This window comes from Ictidomys tridecemlineatus, chromosome 9 (assembly GCF_052094955.1).
Source record: "Ictidomys tridecemlineatus isolate mIctTri1 chromosome 9, mIctTri1.hap1, whole genome shotgun sequence".
NCBI lineage: Eukaryota > Metazoa > Chordata > Mammalia > Rodentia > Sciuridae > Ictidomys > Ictidomys tridecemlineatus.
The window spans coordinates 3,389,768-3,411,722 of record NC_135485.1 but is presented as its reverse complement, the minus strand read 5'-3'; the positions used below and the strand labels follow the sequence as shown (position 1 = coordinate 3,411,722).

General features: G+C 49.5%; 1 protein-coding gene across 4 annotated transcripts in view; it reads right to left on the bottom strand.

Moving 5' to 3' along the window:
- The window catches only part of Afap1 (actin filament associated protein 1), a 130,344-nt gene that overhangs the window by 62,129 nt on the left and 46,260 nt on the right, over window positions 1-21,955 (bottom strand). For all 4 annotated transcript variants that reach the window (XM_040292705.2, XM_021722125.3, XM_078020967.1 and 1 more), the window contains exons 2-3: window positions 10,521-10,649; window positions 8,942-9,036 (exon numbers count right to left, since the gene is read on the bottom strand). In XM_040292705.2, the coding sequence (XP_040148639.1) occupies window positions 8,942-9,036; window positions 10,521-10,647 (222 nt within the window). In that variant the 5' untranslated portion in view covers window positions 10,648-10,649. The remainder of the gene's footprint in view (window positions 1-8,941; window positions 9,037-10,520; window positions 10,650-21,955) is intronic.

The following is a 21,955-nucleotide window of genomic DNA, read 5'->3' as shown; positions in this document are numbered from 1 at the left end:
CTATCACAGTTTATGCCAAAAAAGACCCATCCTACAAAGAGGCCGGGAAGGTCAGCTCCTGATAGACTCCCACCATGCTCCTGTTCACATCCAACTTCCAGGCGTACCCTGCATGTGCCACTCAGGCCCCAACAGGCCAGAGTTCCACACAGGTACAGCACCATCCTGCCTGAGGGTCATCTGCACATTCCGCATCCCAGGCATTGAAGCAGGGCTGCCCCACACCTGCCCTTCTGGCACCTCCCCAGCTGAGACAGGGTGTGCACCCCCTCTATCCTGGCGGTTCCCACCATCCCCCCCTTGAGCTGAGCTCTCCTCATGGCCAGGTCACTTAGGCGAGCTCCTGGAGCAGAGGCGCCAGAACCACATAGCTGGACCAGGAAGGGCTGTCCACACCTCATGGCACTCCTGAAACCCAGGGCGCCAACTACCTTGGAGCCACCCAGAGAAACTGGAGATTGAGTTCTGGAAAGTGCCTGTGCTGACCTGAGCCCGCCCCTTCACGACAGGGTCCTGACCATGGTGTTGAGGCCCCCTCTGGCCTGGAGGCTGTCATTTTTGCATACAGGAGTTGGGAGTTTCACCCTCAGCACCACCCAGGTCTCACATCCCCCTTCTCTTCCTGGACTTTGCGATGACTCTAGTCCACACACCACTTCCTCCTCTGGATATCGCCAGGAGCCCCAAGGTCCTTCCGCCGAGAGAAGAGGTGGAGGGCAGGAGATGGGAGCCCTGAGCTCTGCTCACAGGCTACACTGGCCAATACAGACAGGAGCCTGCCAGCCCTGTGTCGTGACATGGCACAGATGCATACTCGGAGGCCCAGAACCAACACATCCTGCTCAGAGCTGCCCGAGATGACCGAGCGGGCTCTGCAGACACCACTGTGTGCACTCAAGACCTCCCACACCTCCGCCCTCAGTGGTGCGACACTATTCCACATCATCCGCATTCTCCAAATAAATGGGGAAGGAGCATGTCATGGAGCACGGAACCGCACAGCACCCCAAACTGAAGATCTACCAATTTTCAAGTAGCACATGTTCCAGTGAAAACACACGGTTTCCGTTTTTTATTCTTATGTAAACTCTCTACAATGCAAGTCCATCACTTTCCTCTGGACTTGAGTCCAGAAGTCCTCTGTGAATGACTGAGCAGCTGCTGCATGTCCCCATCGCCAGCTGAAGGAGGAGTGCCCACACCAGACCATGGACCCCGCTCCTTCAGACCCTTGAAGATAGCTGCTCCCTTTCACCCGTCCTTGTTCCCAGACTGAACAGCGACGACCCCTAGCGCTCTATCAGAAGCTGTGTCCCAGCCATCCTCCTCCTCCCATCCTGCCCAAACCCAGGGCCTTCACATCCTCCTGCACAGGCCACTGGGCACCAGGGTTAAGGCCAGGGTGGGAGGCCAGGCCAGAGTGAGATCCGCGTGCTGCAGGACTTCACTCAGGGAGCGTCTTTTGTCTGTGAAGGCAGGGTGCTCCAACTTCCTGGAGGATGGTGAGAGCCTCAGGTCCCTCAGTAGCCCTCAGGCAGGGGCAGCATCGTGGGTGCTGAGACAGACAGGCTTCTTACCTACAAAGGTCCAACTCTTCCTCAGAGCTGCAAGGCCAAGGTGAGGAAGGCCCAGACTCTCTTAATGAAGGGGATTCCCACACAGATACTGTGAGATATGGAAAATGGAAAGCCCAAAATAGTGTGGCCTGGGAAACGGAGTGAAAAAGAAAGCCCCACATGGATCGTTTTCATCCCTTCCAAGACCAGTCCTCCCCAGGTGCTGGCCACAGGTGGGGAGAGGGTGTTCCACCTGACCTGGAGTAACAGGCTCTGGGAGGCACTCATCTCTTCCAAGACAAATCCTCTCCAGATGCTGGCCACAGACCCCCAACCCCAAAAACCCAAATTCCTGAGTGACCACTCGCTAAATCACTTCTCAGTATAACATATGTAAGTCCACACTTTCCTCCAGGAAAAGTAGGTCCCTCAGAAATGCATCACCCTGTTCCTGAATGAAACTCCATTCCTGAATAGAGAGCTGGGCTGACAGTGAAGTCTGCGTCCAGCCCCGGCCCTTTGTGCTAACATAGTGCCATCCTCTAGACCCAATAATTCCACCACTAAAAACATATTGGTCATGTGAGGCAAAAAGTTGTAAGAAAGTCCAATAAAAGTTTTTTGTCAAGATCCAAGAGCAATCTATTTTTTTTTGGAATTTTTAATATTTATTTATTTTTTAGTTATTGGCGGATACGTCATCTTTTGTTGGTATGTGGTGCTGAGGATCGAACCCGGGCCACACGCATGCCAGGCGAGCGCACTACCGCTTGAGCCACATCCCCAGCCCCGAGATCCAAGAGCAATCTAAACGTGCACCCAAAGGAGAGCACCAAGCTGGGTGGCCTCGCTCACCGCAGGTGTGCAGGGGCCAGGCAGCCCACAGCGCTCACCCGAACACTTCTCGGACACTGCAGAACAAAAACTCGACTCTTCTCGGCCCTTCCCTTGTGTGTTTCTGCTCATGTAGTACAAAGACAGAAGGCCACTCACCAAAAATGTTAACCAGCAGTGGCTCTTCGCTATGTGTGTCTGAACAGCTTGGTTTCCAACACACCATATGTTACCTTTAAATTCATTTAAAATATCAAACTATTCTCACTATGAAATAATACCCTTCAAATGACTTCCACAGAAGCACCCTCTCCTCCACTGCTGTGCTGTACGCCGTTTCCCCTGGGACCCCTTGAAGGGTTCTGACACTTGAGCTTGTCAAGGTCAAATGGGGAGAGCTACAAAGAGGTGCCAACCTGCGCAGGCCACTGCATCCAGGGGAACTGATTCCTTCAGAGACCTTCCAGTAAGGTAGAGTCCACTGCAGTCATGCTCAACGTGACTCTGAAAGGTCCCAAAGGGGGAAGGCAGGTTTCCAAAAGGGATCAGAGGACTTTAATTCTATATATTATAGTGACGGTAATCAAATTGTTTTTCTGGTTACAGTAAATAAAATCTAACAAAAGTAATGTCCAAAAATTATATAATCTGAAATAAAAAAGAACTAGGGTTCAAATAAAACCCATCACACACCAGCAGCACCCCAAGGCAGCCATGCCTAACCCGGCTCCCCACACCTTGGGTCCGCCACGCTGCAAGGGAAATGGGACTGGACTACAGTGAATGTCAGTGGACAACAAACGGCAAAAATAGTTTTAGCCCTAAGACCAAGAAGGGAGCAAACACTCTTCTTTGCAAAATTACAGTCTCCGTGCAGATCCTGCCCATTCCAATCTGATCACTGATCTGCACTCCACACGGCACTTGGGTGCATGCTGGGAAGGCATTCCTCCATGTTTACTCTAGTTCTGTTTATGCATGACAAGGAGTGACGGGCCCAGGTGGCATGTTCCCTCCCCTTCCTCTTCCACCAGTAGGTAGGCACTCAGAGGAAAGGCAGAGGGCCAGCGGGAACAGACTGCGCGTGGGACTCCGGCAGAGAGACTCTGAGATAAAGTGCTGCTAGGATTGCAGGTGGGGTGAGACCTGGAGGTTCTGAAAAGATGACGGAAAGGGAATGAGATGGCTCCCATCCCTGAAAGGCCCACATCTGGCTCCAAGGGCAAACAAGGGTTGCTCCTGCTTTAAGTCCCAGGCATCAGTCAGTGCTGCAACTCTCAGTGCTGGTTGTGTCACATCATCTCAAAGGGACTTCACCTCATCTGTCAACAGATAGCGAAGGTGCTGTGAAGGGCAGCCACGGGGAGGCACCGGACTCGTTGTTTCATGGGAAGTGGAATGGCGTGAGGGGATGGAGCTGGTGCCTCATGGGGACTGATTTCATTTGGGGAGTCAGAGCTCTGGAGCTGGACAGTGTTGACGGTGGCACAGCAGTGTGCGTGTGCTTAATGCCATGAGCTGTGTACTCAAAATTTGTTATGAGGGGGCTGGGGACGTGGCTCAAGCGGTAGCACGCTGGCCTGGCATGCGTGCAGCCCGGGTTCGATCCTCAGCACCACATACCAACAAAGATGTTGTGTGTCTGCCGAAAAACTTAAAAAATAAGTAAAATTCTCTCTCTCTCTCTCTCTCTCTCTCTCTCTCTCTCTCTCTCTTTAAAAAAAAAATTTGTTATGAGGGCTGGGCGGTGGCTCAGTGGTAAAGCATAAAGCACTTGCCTGGCATGTGTGAGGCACTGGGTTCGATTCTCAGCACCACACGTAAATAAACAAAATAAAGGTCCATCAGCAACTAAAACTATAAGGAAAAAAAACTTGTTAAGATGTCAAACTCATGCTATGTCCGCTGTATAAAAACAAACTCCACACACAGTATCTGCTGGCAGAGTGAGGCTTCCATGGTACATGAGCCCTGGCTCTGAACTATATCGAAGATTCGGACAGTGCCTGCTGCTCTGCACACTGCAACCTGCGGCTCTGCACGCTGCCCAACTTATCAAGCGGGCGTTTCAGGAAGCCTGGTCCAGTAGCACGTGTGTGGCCACACAGCCCCGAGGAGCCTGCCCGCTCTCTCCTCCTCCATCAGGAGGATGGAAGGTGTCCCTGCTTTTAGACTAGTGCTGTTTGGAAGGCGAGGAAGTAAGACAGAAAGGAGCCCTAGTGTAAGGGCTGCTGAGCTCTGGTGGTGCGGCCATCAGCACAGCGAGCCATCTGCAGGGAACCACTCGCTTTTCCCACGAGCTCTCAGCACTGAGGGTGTAGGAGGGACATCAGTTTGAGCCACACAATTCTCAGTCAGTCAAAAAAATCTTTTGGCAAACACAGCTCTTCCAGAAAGGGTTTTATCACACTTTACACGTTTAGCCTATCGCAGTCCACGTGAAGACTAAGAGGTCACAGTGGAGTGGTACACGACGTGGCCTCAGGAGAAGCCACAATCCCATAACACACGTGCTTGCCCTCTCAGAAGCCCTCCACAGACATGTTTACAGTGCAGAAGCCTCGGGTGCACCGAGGACACCTCAGGCTGCCTGCAGGTCTCCTCCAAAGGCCACCTGGGCACACACAGATAGCCCTTGTTTCTAAAAGCATCACTCGTCTCAAAACCGGCCTCCCATGTGCCCTGCCCTTGAGCTGTAGGCAGCATGCCCTGTGTACTATGCCATGTGAGAAACAGAAGCCCAAGGAGCGTGCCATCCCCAGCAGCTGGAGGCTGAGCTGAACTGCAGCAGTGTCAAGACAGCGCCCAGCTGCATGCACACCACCAGCACCCGTGGGGACAGAGATGTGACCAATGATCACAACTCCCAATGCATTTGTACCCAAGGACACCGATAAGGCACTGCCCATATAATACACGCCACCAGGGTGAGCGCCAGACACAGCAGTGTTCCCAGGTCCAGGAAATAATTTATAGTCAGAAAAACCAGACACCAAAAAGAAGTCTCCAACGGCTTGCTTGGCTTCTGTGACAGATTCCACACTTTTCTGTGCAGCCCGCCTGCCTAGACTGCCATCACCCAGTCACATCCCTTCCCCAGCAGTCCCAGGTATCTGCAGTGCTCCAAGACATCTGCTTCATGACGGGACTCCTCTGCCTAGCACACCTCCTCCCAACCATGGCATCTGAAAGTCAGTCTGCCAGGAGCAAGGAGCATGGCCAAAAGCCAGTCCCCCAGGCAAACTTCACTTCCTGGATGGCAACTTACCTGCCCAATATCACACTCACTGGAAACCCTCCAAAATATGTAGCAGAGCTGCCCTAACCAACCCCTGACCGACTCTCTGGGCTGCCCGATGTCCTCCGGGCCCTCTGCAGCATGCCCTGCTGGGGTCCATAAAATGCCAACACTCACAGCCAACAGACCCTCCTAAAGTGCCTATGGGACAGCCCCTCAGGACAGCAATGGACCTAACAAGCCAGGTGGACTCTTTAATATTGTATCACTGTAACTATTTATTTCATTATTATGTAAACAAACAAAAATGAGCACAGAAGGGCTGACAATTCTCTGAGATGCTCTCAAAAGATCTGTCAAGACAAACTGAAAACAGAAACTATCCCATGTCCACCGTGAATGAGCAGACCACACTCACAGAATTCCAGGGGCCCTCCGAGTCGGCTTTCTATCACTGCGACACCACAGTTCACATAATGAACTCACAGAGCAAAGGCCCAGGTCTCTTGTGGTCTGGATGTGATGCAGGGTATTCAGAGGTGAGGCCACTGATCATGCTAGCTGCAGCCTCATTAGCCCAGACTCGTCTGAATGAGTGCTGGGTGGTACCGGTGGTAGGTGGGCATGGATGGGGGAGTGGGTCCCTGGGGTTGGTCCTGGAAGGGTGGCCCTTCCCCTCTCTGCTTCCTGCTCCATCATGAGCTGAGCAGCTTCCCTCTGCTGGCCCTTCCCCCAGGACATGCTGCCCAGCCTTGGGACCAGAGCAACAGAGCCAGCCATTTATGGACTGAGACCTCTGAAACCACGAGCCCAACTACACTTTTCCTCCTCTACATTGCTTTTGTCAACTCAGAAGCTGACTAAAGCGCAGCATTAGAGATTCCAGAGCGTGATGGGCAGACTGGTTGGTTTAGGCCTTTGGTGGGGCACCAGACACCTGCAGTGGGGAGCACACTGCTCACCCCATGGCAGGAGGCCAAAAGTGAGAGCGAGAGGGGGGTCCCACAATGCCCTCTGGGGGCATGACCCCAAGGACCTAAGGCCCTCCCATGAGGCCCTTGTCCTAAAGGTTCACAGCACTTCCCAAAGCACACTCCAGGGCCCAAGCTTTTAATGCTTGGGCCTTTGGGGGACATTTACCACATGAACTACAACATGTTCTAGACTCAGATAGCATTATAAAGCTGGGGGTTACTAACGACATGAACACATGCACCAACTGTGCCGAAAAGCAGCATAACCCAGGGAGTAGCCCCACGTTGGAAGAACGCAGCTCTTGACCTACACCAAACACAATCTCCTCACAGCAAGCAACAGCCTCTCCTGGGTGTCAAATAAAAACTCTCGATTCCCAGGTACGAGGAGCCACCAGGGAACACTGCCTGTTGCTCAAATTGTTACTCAAAAGTTACTTATTTAAAATTAAAATATTGAAAGCATGTTAGTATCTTCAAAATTTATCAGAACATATTTTGTTAACCAACTACTGCTAAACAACTGTGAGAAGGAGGGCTTCTCTCTACCTTCAGCCAGGCCAATCTGCCACAGCCATTCGGCAGCCAAAGCCAGGGTGTGTCGGGCGCACCCAGGGCTATATTGCCTAGGCTTGTGTCACTCCACCATGGTGACACAATGACAAAATCCCCTAATGACACATTTCTCATATCGTAGCCCTACTGCTAAGTGACTTGTAACTTCATCATCATCTTCTTTTTTTGTGTGCTGCTGGGATCAAATCCAGGGCCTCGTGCATACTAGGTAAGCACTCTACCACTGAGCCTCATCCCTGGCCCTTTAATTTTTTAAAGTTGCTGAGGTTGGCCTTCAACTTATGACCCTCCAGTCTCCCAAGCACCATTGCACTCAGCAGGAATCTGCACTTTTACAAGATCCCAGGGGTGCTATGACTTCAAAAGTGTTGTCCTAAACAGCAGTGGCTTGTCCAGGACTGAGTAGCTGCCAGGCCTACAGCTGACCCCATGAGAGCACCACTGAGAGGGCTGGGTCTGGACTCACAAGACGAGGCTGTGACTCTGCTTTTCCTAGGAATATGGCCTTCAGTAGGCCATCATCACTGCACCTCCACACCCTCTCCTGGGCGATGGCACACATCCTCCACACGAAGGGTGCTTCAGGGCTCTGTGAAGGCTGGCTATGAAGACCAAGGAGGTCTAACTTACTGCAGCTTCAGCTACTTACAGTCATTCTTGGTCCAAAAATACTGTGAGAAGCTCCAGAATTAAACAAGTCATAACTTTTAATTAACTTTTGTCACAGCACAGTGTCGTGACTACTCCACTTCATCACCAGTTATTGGTGTTGACTGACTATGCCTAACTTATAAATGACCTGGGCATGTGTGCACAGAAAACAGCACAGCCTGGGAGGGGTGTGGCTGCTGGGGGGCTTTGGCACCCCATGGGCCTAGGAGGCACGCTGTAGATGGGGGTACTCTGTACATGAGAATGGGACACAGGTGACGTGGGAGCCACGTCAGAACCCAGCAAGTGCTGTGAAGGTGACTGGTGGGCACCTCCCAGACCTGGCCCACTGCAGGCCAGGCAGAGACAGAGGTGTGTGGGACACGGTCCTGCCTTTCCCTGGCTCATACCCTGACAAGGAGAGAACTGGGTGACTCCTCCCAAGAGCATATACAGAAAGCGAATTGATAAGTGACCAATTTTGCCCTGACTTTGAATGAAAGTCTAACTTTCCTGACTAAGCAAGTGAGAGAACCATGAAATGCAGAAAATGGTGAAGGACAGAAAAACCTGCGTATGTGAGTCTCCCCAGGTGGGGAAAGGCCAAGGAGCGAAGAAAGGGACCAAACAGATTTCAAATATGTAAAACCACACAAAATACACATTCTAGAGAGTGCTCTTATTTTTCTTTCTTAAAAAAATATTGAACACTATATCTCAGAAGATGCTTAGCGATGAATACTCAAGTTCCAGGCTAAGGCATTCAGGGTTAACCCAGAAAGAAGGTCAAGTCTTTAGGCTCTGCTGGCGTGTTTTGCCTGCCAAATCCTCGTTTTTCTGGGGTTTTTTGTTTGTTTTGTTTTCTTAATTTGCTTTAAGAACAGATTCCCAAGAACTTGTAGCTTCAGCAATCTGCAAAGAAACACCACTGTCCTCTGGGATGGCTATACTGAAGGGACTCCCCACAGCTGCACAGCAGCACTGGGCCTAGAAACAGGCATGCCTCGAGCAAAGCAAGGCCTCGGATCTGGGCTTCCACCACCACATGCCCTGGGGCTTAAGGGCAATCAGACCCCCAGGGATCCAGGGACCAGTGCAAAGGTATCACTCACCAGCCAGGGCTGAGGAATCTCTGGCAGAGGCATCTGAGGGGGTGCTGGCAGGCTGCTGGCCTCTTGCTTCTGAACATGATCCTTCACTTCAAAACCTGCAAGTATTAACCAAACCCACAGAGCTGAAGGAGGAGGAGCAGGGGGCCTCTAGCAGCTATCCTTCCCCAATCCCACATCAAACACTCTGCAAACTCTAGGCTCTCTTAAGTTCTTACAACACTCCTTCAGGTTAGTACATCCTTCTCTATTTTACCAGTGAAGAATCTATGGGGAGGAGAAGGTGGGAAGGGGAAAGAAGGGGAGGGGAGAGGAGGCGAGGGAAGGGGAGGAAAGAGACAATCTCTACCACACACACACACACACAAAAAAAAAAAAATCAATAAATGGGTTTTTTAAAAGTTAAAGAGCTGAAGAAAGAATTAGTGAAGTGGAAAATATCAGCAGACGCATCCTGAAGGAGCACGCAAGACAGGGCGGGAAGCATGTCTGCACCCACCATCAACCAGGTCGCCACACCATGCACGTTCAGTGTGCTGGCAGATCCGCCACCTTCCTGACTGGCAAGGCAAGCTCTAATGCCAGGCCATGGCTTCACAGACCAAACACCAAGACACTGCATACCTGCGATGGTCTGCACATATCTCTATAAGGAAGTGTAAAGGAAAGACCCCTACATCTCCTCCGGCTCTGGACCTCCAAAATCCTAACCTGGTGTCCTCAGGAGGCCTCTGCCACGCTTGTCTCTCACTGGCCTCATTGGATTCTCCTCTTCAGTGCCTTCCTAATGCTACAACGATCCCCAACATCCTTGCAGGCCTCCTCAGTCCTATTTTTCTGTCTTACCCATTTTCAGAAAAGTTCACACAGTCCTCAGGCCTGAGGCTACTAGCTGAGGAGGGGCTGTCCTGCAGCCCTGGCCCTGGGCTGGCATCTGGGAACATGGATTTCAGGTGTGTTTCCTGACTGGTAATGCTGGTTGTGGTGCCTAGGCTGCTTGTGCAAACAGCGGGGCTTCTGCTGTACACCTGCTTTGATGAGAATCTGGAGTTCTGGAGGTGCGGGAGGTGCCTACACCCCTGAGCCCGAGTCTCTACGCTGCTTCCCTGAACAGAAACAGCACAGGCTGCCACACTTGTGCTGTTGAGGAGTCTGCTCTGGGTGACCCTCACAGGAGGGGGAGCACATACAAGCCCCCGTGTGGGTTCCCAGGGCTGTGTGGGGGTCTCTTCCCCTCCTTCAGGCAGGGCGAGTCTCTTCTCTGCCGTGTGATATGCCCTGGGCATGAACAAGTACCACTATGTGCTAGTCCCGAGTGTACTTCCAGCTAATGTTGGGGTGCTCTGGTGCTCTAGCACACCCATGATTCTGCTGACTCCTAAAGGCTTAATCTTTCTATACCCAGAGGTCAGAAGGAGATGGATATGCCAGATGCAGTGGATGAATAACTTGGGAAAAGTTGGTGAATAAAAAACTTTCACAGGTTACTGGACAAGGGAATGCCCTTCAGAGGAAGCAGAATTAAAGTGATGTCAGAGCCAAAAGAGCCTGGGAAGCGGGCAACGAGGTTGGACGTGACTACCTTTGGGCGACTGGATCCGCAGCAGGATGTTGGTCAGCGCAGCCTTCTTCTCCCTGACAGTTGCAGTGAGATACTCATGGTCCAGGAGTTCAAGAAAGAGGCGAAGTTCCACTATTAACTCTTCCATTGCTGGAAACCAAGGAGAGAGCAGGAAGAATCCCATTAGGCCCATTGATTTGCAAATGACAAAACAGGAAGCTAAGCCTCACTTGGAGCTGCTGTCCTTGGCTTGGTGGCCATGGAATGCACATCCCAACATGAGAGGCAAGTGTGCTGGAGCCAGGGACAACAGATTCACGCACCATCCTCTTTACAAAGGCCTCACTCCTTCCCTTTTGCTTTCAGGACCAAAACTCAGCTGGGAAAAGTGCCAAAGCTGGCTGCCAATAGATGGTGTTGTACCCAAAAGCTTGTGACTCTGCATGGGTGTCGGCATGTGATATTAAATTTCAATGGCAAGGAGGAGATGGGAGATTAAAATGCCAAAGCATTCGAGTAAGCATTCGAGTAAGCATGGCATGGCTTCAGAAGCACACCAGCCTCTGTGCTGCAGGCTGGCTCCACTGCCAGGACGCCAGTGAGCACGTTCCACCCCACAGCAAGGGAGGCTGATGCCCGGGGATCCCACCAGCTCTCTCCTCAGATGTCCACAGCCACTATGCCCGCAGCTGTAACTGATGGTGTGAACCTGGGGGACTGCAAACCCTGCTGGGGGTCCTCATGTCCACACTATCTCTTAACACTGGGGCCTTCCCAGCCTGTTCTACAAACCTGAGGGCAAAGGGTAAAGCGTCTAGCACTTGAGCACCAACATGCCAGCACCCACAGGACTCTCCACAGGTGAACAAGGGCCACTCTAAGGTGTACTTGATGCTGACTGTGTGGTAAAACCACCGCTTCTATTAAGTCTCAGCCCTTGAGGCCACCCCCCTTTCCCATCCTGTCAAATAAGTGACGCTCCTGCAGACGGAAGCAGGCTGGCCTTTGGAAAATTCACTGGCGCAACCACTGGACTGGGAGCCTCCTTATGCCACTGCTTTCATGTAGCTTGAAAGAATGAATGACAGGCCAGCTATGACTATCCAGACTTGAGCACCCGGCAGACACGTCCTCAGAAAGGAGCAGAGCGGGCAGGGCTGTGGCTCGGTGGTAGAGAACTTGCCTAGCAGGGGGGAGGCACTGGGTTTGATCCTCAGCACCAAATATAAATAAATGAAGAAAATACAGGTCCATCAACAATGAAAATAAATAATAAATTATATTTTTAAAGAAATGAGTAGAGTGCACTGTCACTTCAAGGTGGATGACTGACAGCATTTTTTCCCCAATGATAAAATTTGAGCTTCCAAGTGAAAATAAGAACTTTGGAAAATGTATATCCACCAGTGGAAGAGCTTGACAGTCTCCCTGTACCAAGAGCCTGGCCTGTCGGGATCAGGAGTGCCATCAACACACCTGAGTCTGCTGATGTTGCATAATGTAGTCTACATCTGCGAGGTCTGCACAGATGTTCTAAAATCACATGTTGATAAAAGATCCACCATAAGTACCAAACAAACTGCAGCACCCAGCATGGCGGAGGAGAGCACAGCCCGGGCCTCCACTGGCAGTGAGCTTTGGCCATGCCACCTCGCGTGTGTCAGAATCGACATTTTCTACAAAGGCTGTTGGAAGCCTCCTGTCCCCAACCACTCCTCTGAGCAAGACCAGGCTTCTCCATGATGATGCCTCAGGACAGTGTGGGTGAAGGAGAGGACCTAGAACGCAAGTGTTTCTACTAAGCCAGGGACAACCTGCTCAGAAGCCTGGAACCACACGGCTCTTCTCATCTCGTTTTGCCAAATGCTGCTGCTTTTCATAAACATGTCTTAAATGTGTTACCGTGAAATGGGCTGATAGAGTTTAGTGAACTGATTAACATCTTAAAATGTGCCAGTTTTAAACGGTAATGTGATAAATGTCCACATTTTCACCCACACAAATAAAAGCTCTTTGGGGGTCTTCAAAATATATTTTCAGACTAATAAGTCTGTGAATTGCTAATGTAGGCAGTTTTTTCATTTCTTCATCCATTCACTCATTCAGCAAACATCCTGTGTCAGAAATACACATCATGCACCTTGACCGAGGAAAACATAATAAAAATGATTCACACAAACACCTACTCAAAGGGTTAAAATGGTCAGTTATTGTCAGGTTCTTTTTTAACCCTAATTTAAAAAGAACCTGACAACATCAAAATATCAGAAGAGGGTCTCAGAGTGCAATGCCTAACCTAGGTTCCTCATGGAGCTCCCACTGAGCACTCTGTGCAGACCTCTGTGAATCTCAGATTTTAACCATCCTGGGGTCGGGGTGCCCAAACCACACCCCTCTCCTTGGGAGAACAGCTCCCAACAAGACCCCGCAAATCATCTCCCACACAGCACGGAGGCTAGAATTAACTAAGCCTAAGCCAAGCTGTTCAACTGGATTCTCCTTCCTGTATGTTCCACCAGGGAACCAGAAAGGCCAGCCATATCAGGGTCCACAGAGCAGTGTGAGGACACGCACGCCAAAGAGGAGAGCCACCCCGGGAGGGAGAGACGCAGCCAACATCTCAGAAGTCAGCGTGCTGGGGCAGGAGACCCCTCGAGAGGAAGAATTGGGTGATGATGTGACTGGGCCCGCAGACTCTCCCACCCCACTGTCAGTTACCTGGGAAACTGAGATGCACTTGAGGTCCATTAGGACATTCATCTCCTTCTAGTAAATTCTCATTTCATCTTTTTATTGAGTGAATATGGAGTTAGCTTCTGTTTACCTGATATTGCCGCCAAAAGACACTCAAAACCAGTCACAGCATCTCAGGATGCAAAGTATCTCCCTGTCAGAGAGCTGTGACAGACAGAGAAGGGAACGCACAATAAACCACATTCTACACTTGGCCATCCTTTTAATACTTGCCCTGTATGTCCCACCTTCTTAGTAGACACCTATAAGGTTTATTTGGGTTTTGTGGTGTTTTGATATTCTCATGCAGTCTAGCAGTCTCATGCTTTGCTTATCTCCAAACACCTTCCTGCCACCACGAGCTCAATCTGCACAGAAAGCACGCAAAGGTTCCTGGACAGGGAAATGGTGTTTCCAGAGAGCTGCGGCATGAAGGCTCTGGGTCTGCCACCACAAGGGCACTCGTGCTGCCCAGCTCAGAGTGGACATAAACACTGCTGGGGTCAGGTGTCAAGGAACTACAGAAGCACAGCACTTCAGAGAGGAGCCATCTGCAGGGCACAGAGACTTGGCAAAGGAGCAGGCAGCGTGAGTGCCCCCCGCCTCCTGGGGAGCCCCGGCCAGCACAGATGGAAGGCGATGGCAGCGACTCCCAGGCACATGGGGAGAAGGCTGTCTAGAACATGCCCCAGCCTCCTGACCAATGGGCCCCTCCTCCAGGTGTAGGCAGCGGCTTGTAATGGGCGATGGAAGGCACGCCACTAACACGGCACCACCACAGGTTTCCTTCCAATTCCTGTGAAGGAAACTGAATGATCAAATAGCTTTTAGAAAGATAACAGGTAAACAGGGGGAAACAGGGAGCCAACTGAGGATCAGGTCAAGGAAGGAAGACGGTCACTGCACAGTGAGGACGATGGCCCGGTTCTCAGTGCACTTCAGAGGAGAAAGTCCTTTAGCAGTGCAGGTACACGCAGAAATTCTGTCCAGAGAGGAGGCCACACCCACATTAGCACAGGACTGACTTGAGATGAAGCACCCTGAATGGGATGGCCACTGTGACAGCTCCACAGAGGACCAACAAGGTCAGAAACTCCATGGCCTGACGTGAAGGAGGAAGGAAACCCCGACTGTGAGGCTGAGGAGGTGCGCCCCGCTCTTGAGGCAACCAGAAAAGAGCAGCGGATTTGGAAGCAGCTCCCTTCCCTCGGCGACGTTCTCTGCTGGGGACCTGCTCCCCATTTGCGCGCGCTCCAGCTCGCCCCTCACTCTGTCCGGGCACCAAGGCTCTCTGGCTTGGCTTTTCGTGTCTGACTTGAACCTTTCCTCAGACACCAGAGCCGAGGTGTGGAGCCTCAGCTCCCCCTCTCCTGGACAGCCAGGGCTCACAAGGCCAGGGAAACCCAGGGACCCCCCCACTTCCTGGTGCCACTCCCTGCCTTGGCTTTAGACAGGCATTTCTTCACCATCTACAGACGGAGAGGCTGAGACTACAATGACACCTTTGCCCAAGTCCACAGGGTTCAAGTCAAGAGCTCGCCTTCCACGACACAGCCTCTCACGCCGAGACAGTGACTCCAGTTTTGCTCACAGAGAACGAGGACACTAACTTCTCCAAGACGACATCTGGATAACCCATGTCCACCACATGGAAAGGCTATTGGCACAGTGACATCCTTCAGGACCACTGTCCAACTGCACCCTACACCACCGTTGTCTAAACTCTTCTCATGGTAAAAAACAGAATCTTCTAGTTGGAAGAAGACCGGGCAGGACTCATCCAGCTCTCTCAGTCACCTGTGGAAACCCAGTGCAGGGGAGCTGAAGAGGCTCCTGGAGGCCCTGGAGGCCCTGCCGTCTGTGAAGCCCAGCCCCGGTCCGAGGGCTCTGCCTGCACAATCACAGACAGTTACATTCTCATAGGCAAAATGCTCATTTGATCCTCACAATGTTATTACAGATGGCAGAAAGGGGAGCCACTGGCCAAGGCAGCAGGCTAAGAATGGGCACATCTGCATGGGAGCCCCTCACCGGGCCAACACCCCAGCCCATACCTGCCACCTTATACTGCATTCAGACTGGGGTCAAGGACACAGGAATAATTGTCTTCCAGGAAAAGCATCTTCCCCAAATGCGCACAGCAAACAGAAGACCTGCCCTAGAACTCTCCCAGGCAACAGGGCAGACACCGCAGGTGGCTCCATAGGTGCTCCAGCATCTCAATAGTGAGTCCTCCCCCAGCCAGAACCACTCAGCTCTCCCATACTGACCAGCGTCCTGCAAGTCCCAAACAAGAAGAGAACAAATGAGCCAGAGAGAAGAAGAGACAAGAGCCCACACAGCCAGCACACCTGCTACGCCATCGGCCCCTGCTCTACCCAAAGCCAATCTGTGGCTTGGGCCAGGCCGTGAATTCATTTATTTCAAAAAAACAAATTAGATATGATTCACAGGACTCAAAACCCATTTTAAAGAAGTGTTACTCGTGTACATTAATGACCACATCATAGAGTTGAAAACCAGAAGGGACCCTGGAGTTCTTGCCCTTATTTCATAAGTGCAGGGCCAGGCCAGAACCAAGGAGCCAGGGCCTCCACGCCCCAAGGGTTCCCTGCTCTGCGAGCTGTGCTCCTCCCCTACCCCCAGCAGGAGCAAGGCCACCAAGCCACTCTTTGGAACACAGAAAAACCCTACCCTACAAACATAAGGACAAAAGTCCATCGCTGTCTCTAAGATGCAACTAAGTGCCAGGCCACTTCCCAGGTTTATGTCACTCAAGTTGTCCTTGGTGACAGGCTCTCAGGTGCACTCATCCACAGGTCAAGTGCCTTGGTGCGACCAGGACAGCTGTTGGTGTCTTTCCACTGACTATACTTTTTCACCTGAGCTCCTTCCCAGACAGCTCTTCCTTCACACTCTAACCCAGTGCAGAAACCCCAGAGCCCAGATCTCTTTCACATCCACTATCTGCTCCAGCATCTGCCTCCTGCAGATTCCCTGATGCCCTCTGCTCCCCCTGTGCTGTCCACCTGCCTGTCCCAGCTGGCTCCCCTGCTGGCCACCATGGAGCCTGGGCCTTCTCATCAGGGGGCCTCTGGTACCATCCCCACCTAAGCCAGGCCATCAGTCACCGCCCCCAGACTCACCTCCTCCCTGGCTCCTCGCCACCCTCTACCTCCAGCCAGTGCTTTGGAGAAAAGCCCCTCCCCATCTCCCATCTTGTCCCACCCCCAAGCCTTCCCCCCTGGAATCTGGCTGCTCTGCCCTCCTTCAGCCCTCCTCACTTCCACAGCTCCCTGGGCAGCCCAGGCCTCCAGGGCATGGGGCCTGCATTCAAACCCTAGCTGTGGAGCTTCCTAGTTGTGTGACCATGGGCAAATAAGCAATTCCCCCAAATTATCTCACCCTTAAAATAGGATGGTTGTTAGGAATCTCAGCATTGCAACAGGATTCAATGAACACACAGAACCAAGCGTTTTGTCCAGTGGTTGCTATTATCATTAGTTTTAGCATGTTTTCATCTTAGCAAAACCCACTTTAAGACTTGGAATCCAAGAGTGCACCAAGTGGACAGAACCTACATACTTCCTACCTTCTAGGTCTATGGAGTCCTCAAACAGTCTCCACAACAGGGCAAGTCGGGGAAGACTGTTCTACACAGCCCTTTGCAAATATATTTCTTAAATAATTTTATTTTACTTATTTATTTTATGTGGTGCTGAGGATCGAACCCAGTGCCTCATGTTTGTGAGGCGAGTGCTCCACCACTGGGCTACAGCCCCAGCCTTGCAAATACATCTTTGAAATGAGATAAAGTAGGTCATTTCATTGAAAAATTTACCAAATTGTTGTAGAACATTTACACAGATCAGTTTTCATAGAAGAAGCAGAGGAAGTTATCAAGGACTTTGTAGACAAAAAAAGAACCAAGCCCAGACAGTTTTACAGGAGATTATACAAACCCAACCACCATGGCTACTACAGAAATTTTTTCAGAGAATACAAATAAAAAATCTCCAAAGTCTTTCTCTTTCTACAGCAAACATAACAATGACGCCTTAATCCAAAGGCGATAGCATGGGGAAGAAAATCAAAAACCAATCTCACAAATACAATGCAAAAATCCTAAACCAAACCCTAGCAAATGGAACCCTACACAATATATCATATATTAACACGGCGTCTCGAGCACCAGGATTCATGCCAGGAACGTGAGAATTCGACACGTGAGCCCACTTACAGTCCCCCACGTCGGCACAGCAGATGCCACACAATTTGCTCCACAGACCACACACAAGCCTTCCACAGAATCCAACACCTTCAGTATTCTTCAGAGATGAGATTGGAACTGATAAGACAATTCTACAGCTTGACAGAATGTGTACGAACGTTAGCATGAAAAAAGAAACAGGACATGTTCCTGAGGGAACACCTCAGGGGTCCCAGGAGGGAGACCAAGTGGAGGAGTCCCAGGTCCCCTCCTCCAGCACTGCACTGCCAGGACAGGCTAGTGCACCTACGTGACACGCTTGGGGCTGAAAGTATTTCAGACTTCACAATTTCTCAGATTAGGAAATATTCATGTAGACTTCCTCAATTAAGTAAGCCCAATCAAAAAACCAAACATCTGAAACCTTTTGAACGTGATGCTGCACTCAAAAAGTCGTGGATGTTGGGGCATCTTGAAGTTTCTATTTTCAGATTAGGGATGCTCATCCGTATTAGCCAGTGACATTAGAAAAGAGAAAACAGAACCTTAAAAACACAAAAAAAGTGAAATTACTATGAACAGAGCAGGGAGGAAGAGCAGGAAGAAAAGATTAACATTAAACAGAGACATGAGATGGGAGGGAAAGGGAGAGAAAAGGGAAACTGCACGGAAATGAAGGGAGACCCTCATTGCTATACAAAATTACATATAAGAGGTTGTGAGGGGAATGGGAAAATAAACAAGGAGGGAAATGAATTACAGTAGATGGGGTAGAGAGAAGATGGGAGGGGAGGGGAGGGGGGATAGTAGGGGATAGGAAAGGTAGCAGAATACAACAGTTACTAATAGGGCATTATGTAAAATTGTGGATGTGTAACCGACGTGATTCTGCAATCTGCATTTGGGGTAAAATTGGGAGTTCATAACCCACTTCAATCTAATGTATGAAATATGATATGTCAAGAGCTTTGTAATGTTGTGAACAACCAATAAAAAAAAAAGTGAAATTACTTGCAGCTACTGTTAAAGTATACCTGGGAACCAAGAAAATCAATAACAATACCAAAAAGGATGATAAAAAATGTAATAAGGTAGCAGAAAATATGAGAAGTAAGTTGTCCATGTCTGTTCTCTATCAAACATAAACTGCTTGAAGATACAATAGAAGATCATATTTATAAGGCAATAAAAAGTGAAGTACTGGTTGGGGCTGTAGCTCAGTGGCAGAATGCTTGCCTAGCCTGGGTGAGGCACTGGGTTTGAGTCTCAGCACCACATAAAATAAATAAATTAATGAACTGTGTCCATCTAGTTTTTTTTAAGTACTTACTTAAAATAATTTTGCAAGAAATTTGCAAAGCTTACAAGGGAAACTTGAACCACTCCTGAAAGACAAAAAAGTGAACCAGAATGAACAGTCATCCTTGCCTTTGGGTGGGACAATATAACACAGAAAGCTGTCAGTTCTCCCAGGTTAGCAAATGCAGTTGGTGGCATTCCAACAAATCCACCAGCAAGCTCTGCTTTGTTTTGTTTTGTTTCTGGAATTAAACAAATTGGACAGTGAAGAGGACCCAGGCCCTCAGTCTGTTAAAAGGTGACAGCAAGGCTCTACCGTTACAACGGCACCGGGGCGCAGACTCCCGGTTGGATTGGTCTATTGGAAGACAAAGTCCAGATATGGACCCAAGTGCATGTGGAAACACAGCGTGTGATTAAAAGGCAGTGCCTCAAAATCAGTGAAAAAGATGACAACTTCATAGTTGGGATTAGTAGCCCCAAATGGTAGCCACTTTTAAAAAAATAAAATTTCATCAAGAGATGAGCAGATAAAGACATTGTGATAGATGTACAAAAGGAGCTCCATTATGTCATCTGCAGGAAAATGGATAGAAATAGAGACCATGATTTTTCAACAAAATTAGTGAGACACAGAGAGAAAAGTATGCTATGTTTTCTCTCATCTGTGGAAGGTACAGGGGAAAAACAGAAGCCCTAGAGATAGAGGAGACCATCAGGGTGGAGGGAGGAGGCAGGCTGCAGTGGCGGAGCCGAGCTGTGGCCTGTGTGGACTGCAGTGCAATGGTCCCACCCTCTGTATAGCTGAGATGCCCCAGTAAAAAGTACCCACTGCTGTCTCTCCATACCTGTGCTGTAATTCCTGATTTAAGTAGTGTGCTAATAAATAACTCGTACTATGAAAAAAGATAAAATTGAGTACATAACGTACATAATGTGCCAAGGAAAAAAAAAAGATATTTGAGAATCTGAATATAAACCATGAAACTACCCAAGTCCTAGAAGAAATGGCAGAGGAATTCTTTCACAACCTGAGTGTGAGGAATGACTGGCCAGCTGAGGCCAGAGGCACATGCAAAGAGAAGAGGATCACCCTCCCACAGAGCAGGAAGCCGAGTTCCCTGCGCTCACCCCCACCCAGCACCCACCTGCTCTCATGCCAACTTCCATGCCCACCTGGGCCCTCCCTGCCCCTCCTGCAGGTGTGAGGCTCTGAACACCACCTGCTGTCAGAGAACCTCTTCCCTTGTGCTGTCATTTCCAAGGACTTCTCCCAGCCCCCCATCAGAACCCCAACTCACCAGCCCTGGTTGTGTCAGAGGTGTATCTCTTTGCACTCCTGCTGGGCTGCACACCATGGCAGTTCTGAACAACTCTGTTCCACGCCTATCCTGCTTATTCTGCCCACAGCCCTGCACATGCTCCAGCCTGCCTGTGTGATCCCTGTCTCGTCCCCAGCTCTTCCACCTGGCTCTCCATGGCAACCAGATGCCCATGTGCCCTGTATCTAAATCCTCCACTGGACAGGGGCAGAAGGTAATCACCTCCTGGCATGTATGTGTGGTGAATTAATTCACTTCTGTGTGGCTAGTTCTCCATAACACAAAATTCCTGAGGTTTGTCTTAAAGAGAAGACTGCAGAGATGACAGATCGTCCTCTCACAGTAACTCTGTCTCCTGTGACCTCTCACAACACACTCGTGAAAAAGACCAACTCCAACGAGTTTCTTTTCTCAAGCAGTTGACCTCCACCTGTCCAGAGGCCTTCCCTGATGAGCAGACCAGGAGTCGCCCACGGGTACAGAACCATGCAAGTTAGGCGGCTGACGCCCAAGCCAGCGCTGCATATTTTCCCTTACAGGGTTACAGTCCAGGCTCCCCACAGGCTCTTCCAAATATTTCCACAGGCCTCTGTAGATAATCTATGGTTAACATTTTTTTCTGTGCTAGGGATCTGCAGATAATCTAAATACTTAAAGGTTGATCTAAAAAATCTCAGCAATGCAACCTAACTTTAGATGCTGCCCGGTAGGAAGTCCCCCTGGGGCTGCAAAGAGGCTCTTTTAAAATGGAGATACCACTGCCTGAAAGACTAGAGAACTATATTTCCTGGCTTCTAGTTCTCTAATCTATGATGTGCTTTCTGCCCCACAGGCCTGCAGTGAAGATCCAGGCTGAAACCAAAGCCTGGGGCTCCATGCTTATCAGCATAAATGTCACTGGAACCTGAGAAGAGCAAGGTCCATGCACTCTCCAGGTGGTCCCAGCATGGACTGAAGTTGATCTTCCAAAGATCCACCAGGATCCCAAAGGAAAGGCAAGAGAGTCCTAAGACAAAGGGGGACAGTGGTAAAACACTGTTTTATTTAGAGAGTTTACAGGGAGGTGCAAGAAATCTCCAGGAAAAATTCTAGGCCCAAGGACAGGGAAGAAAAATGGAAAGCAGAGGCCCTTCCCATGTCTGAGTCACATTGTAAAAATCTGTGACAGGTTCTTTTTTAATCTCTAAAAGGTTAAATCTGATAGTTCTTTTGTTCCCTACCTGTAGAGATTTAATATCTGCTAAGAAGCTACAAACTCCTTTTTTCTATCTGTTTGTACATGTCTGTGCATACCTATTTACTGTGTGCTGTGTCGACATATGTGTTTACATCTGTATCATTTACATGGTACCAAACTTAGATATAAATAAGCAGTCATAAATTTTAAAAAAGAAAGAAAAAGGAATAAATCCAGATGCCTGTTCACATGAAATTGGTTACATAGATATGAGTAAAGATGTCTTTAAGATTATTAACCCACAGGTTTTCTAAGTAGTCTGCCAATCAAGAGAGCATTGATTTCTATAAAATATTTAAGTGCAATGTCCGTTACTTTTAAAGATTTTTTTCTTTGTCAGAAATAACTAAAAATATAAATAAGTTGTAGAATGTCTAAGTAAGTTGCAAAAGGTTTCTGGAAGGTAGATCTCAAAATTTAGGTATGTGATTAAGTTGGCTATACTCAGCATGGTCAGTTAAAGTTACTTACGGGTTTTCCCCCCCTAAGGATAACCTTTAATATGCCAATTCTGTTTAGAAACATCAAGGGCTCCTTAAAACATTGATCAGCTCTTATCTTTCAAGACAATTTCTTGTGTCTGTTAGGTTTTGTTACTTAGGGAAGCTAAGTCTTAAAGGTATTATGGTTTGTACTTTTAAATGATTACATGTAA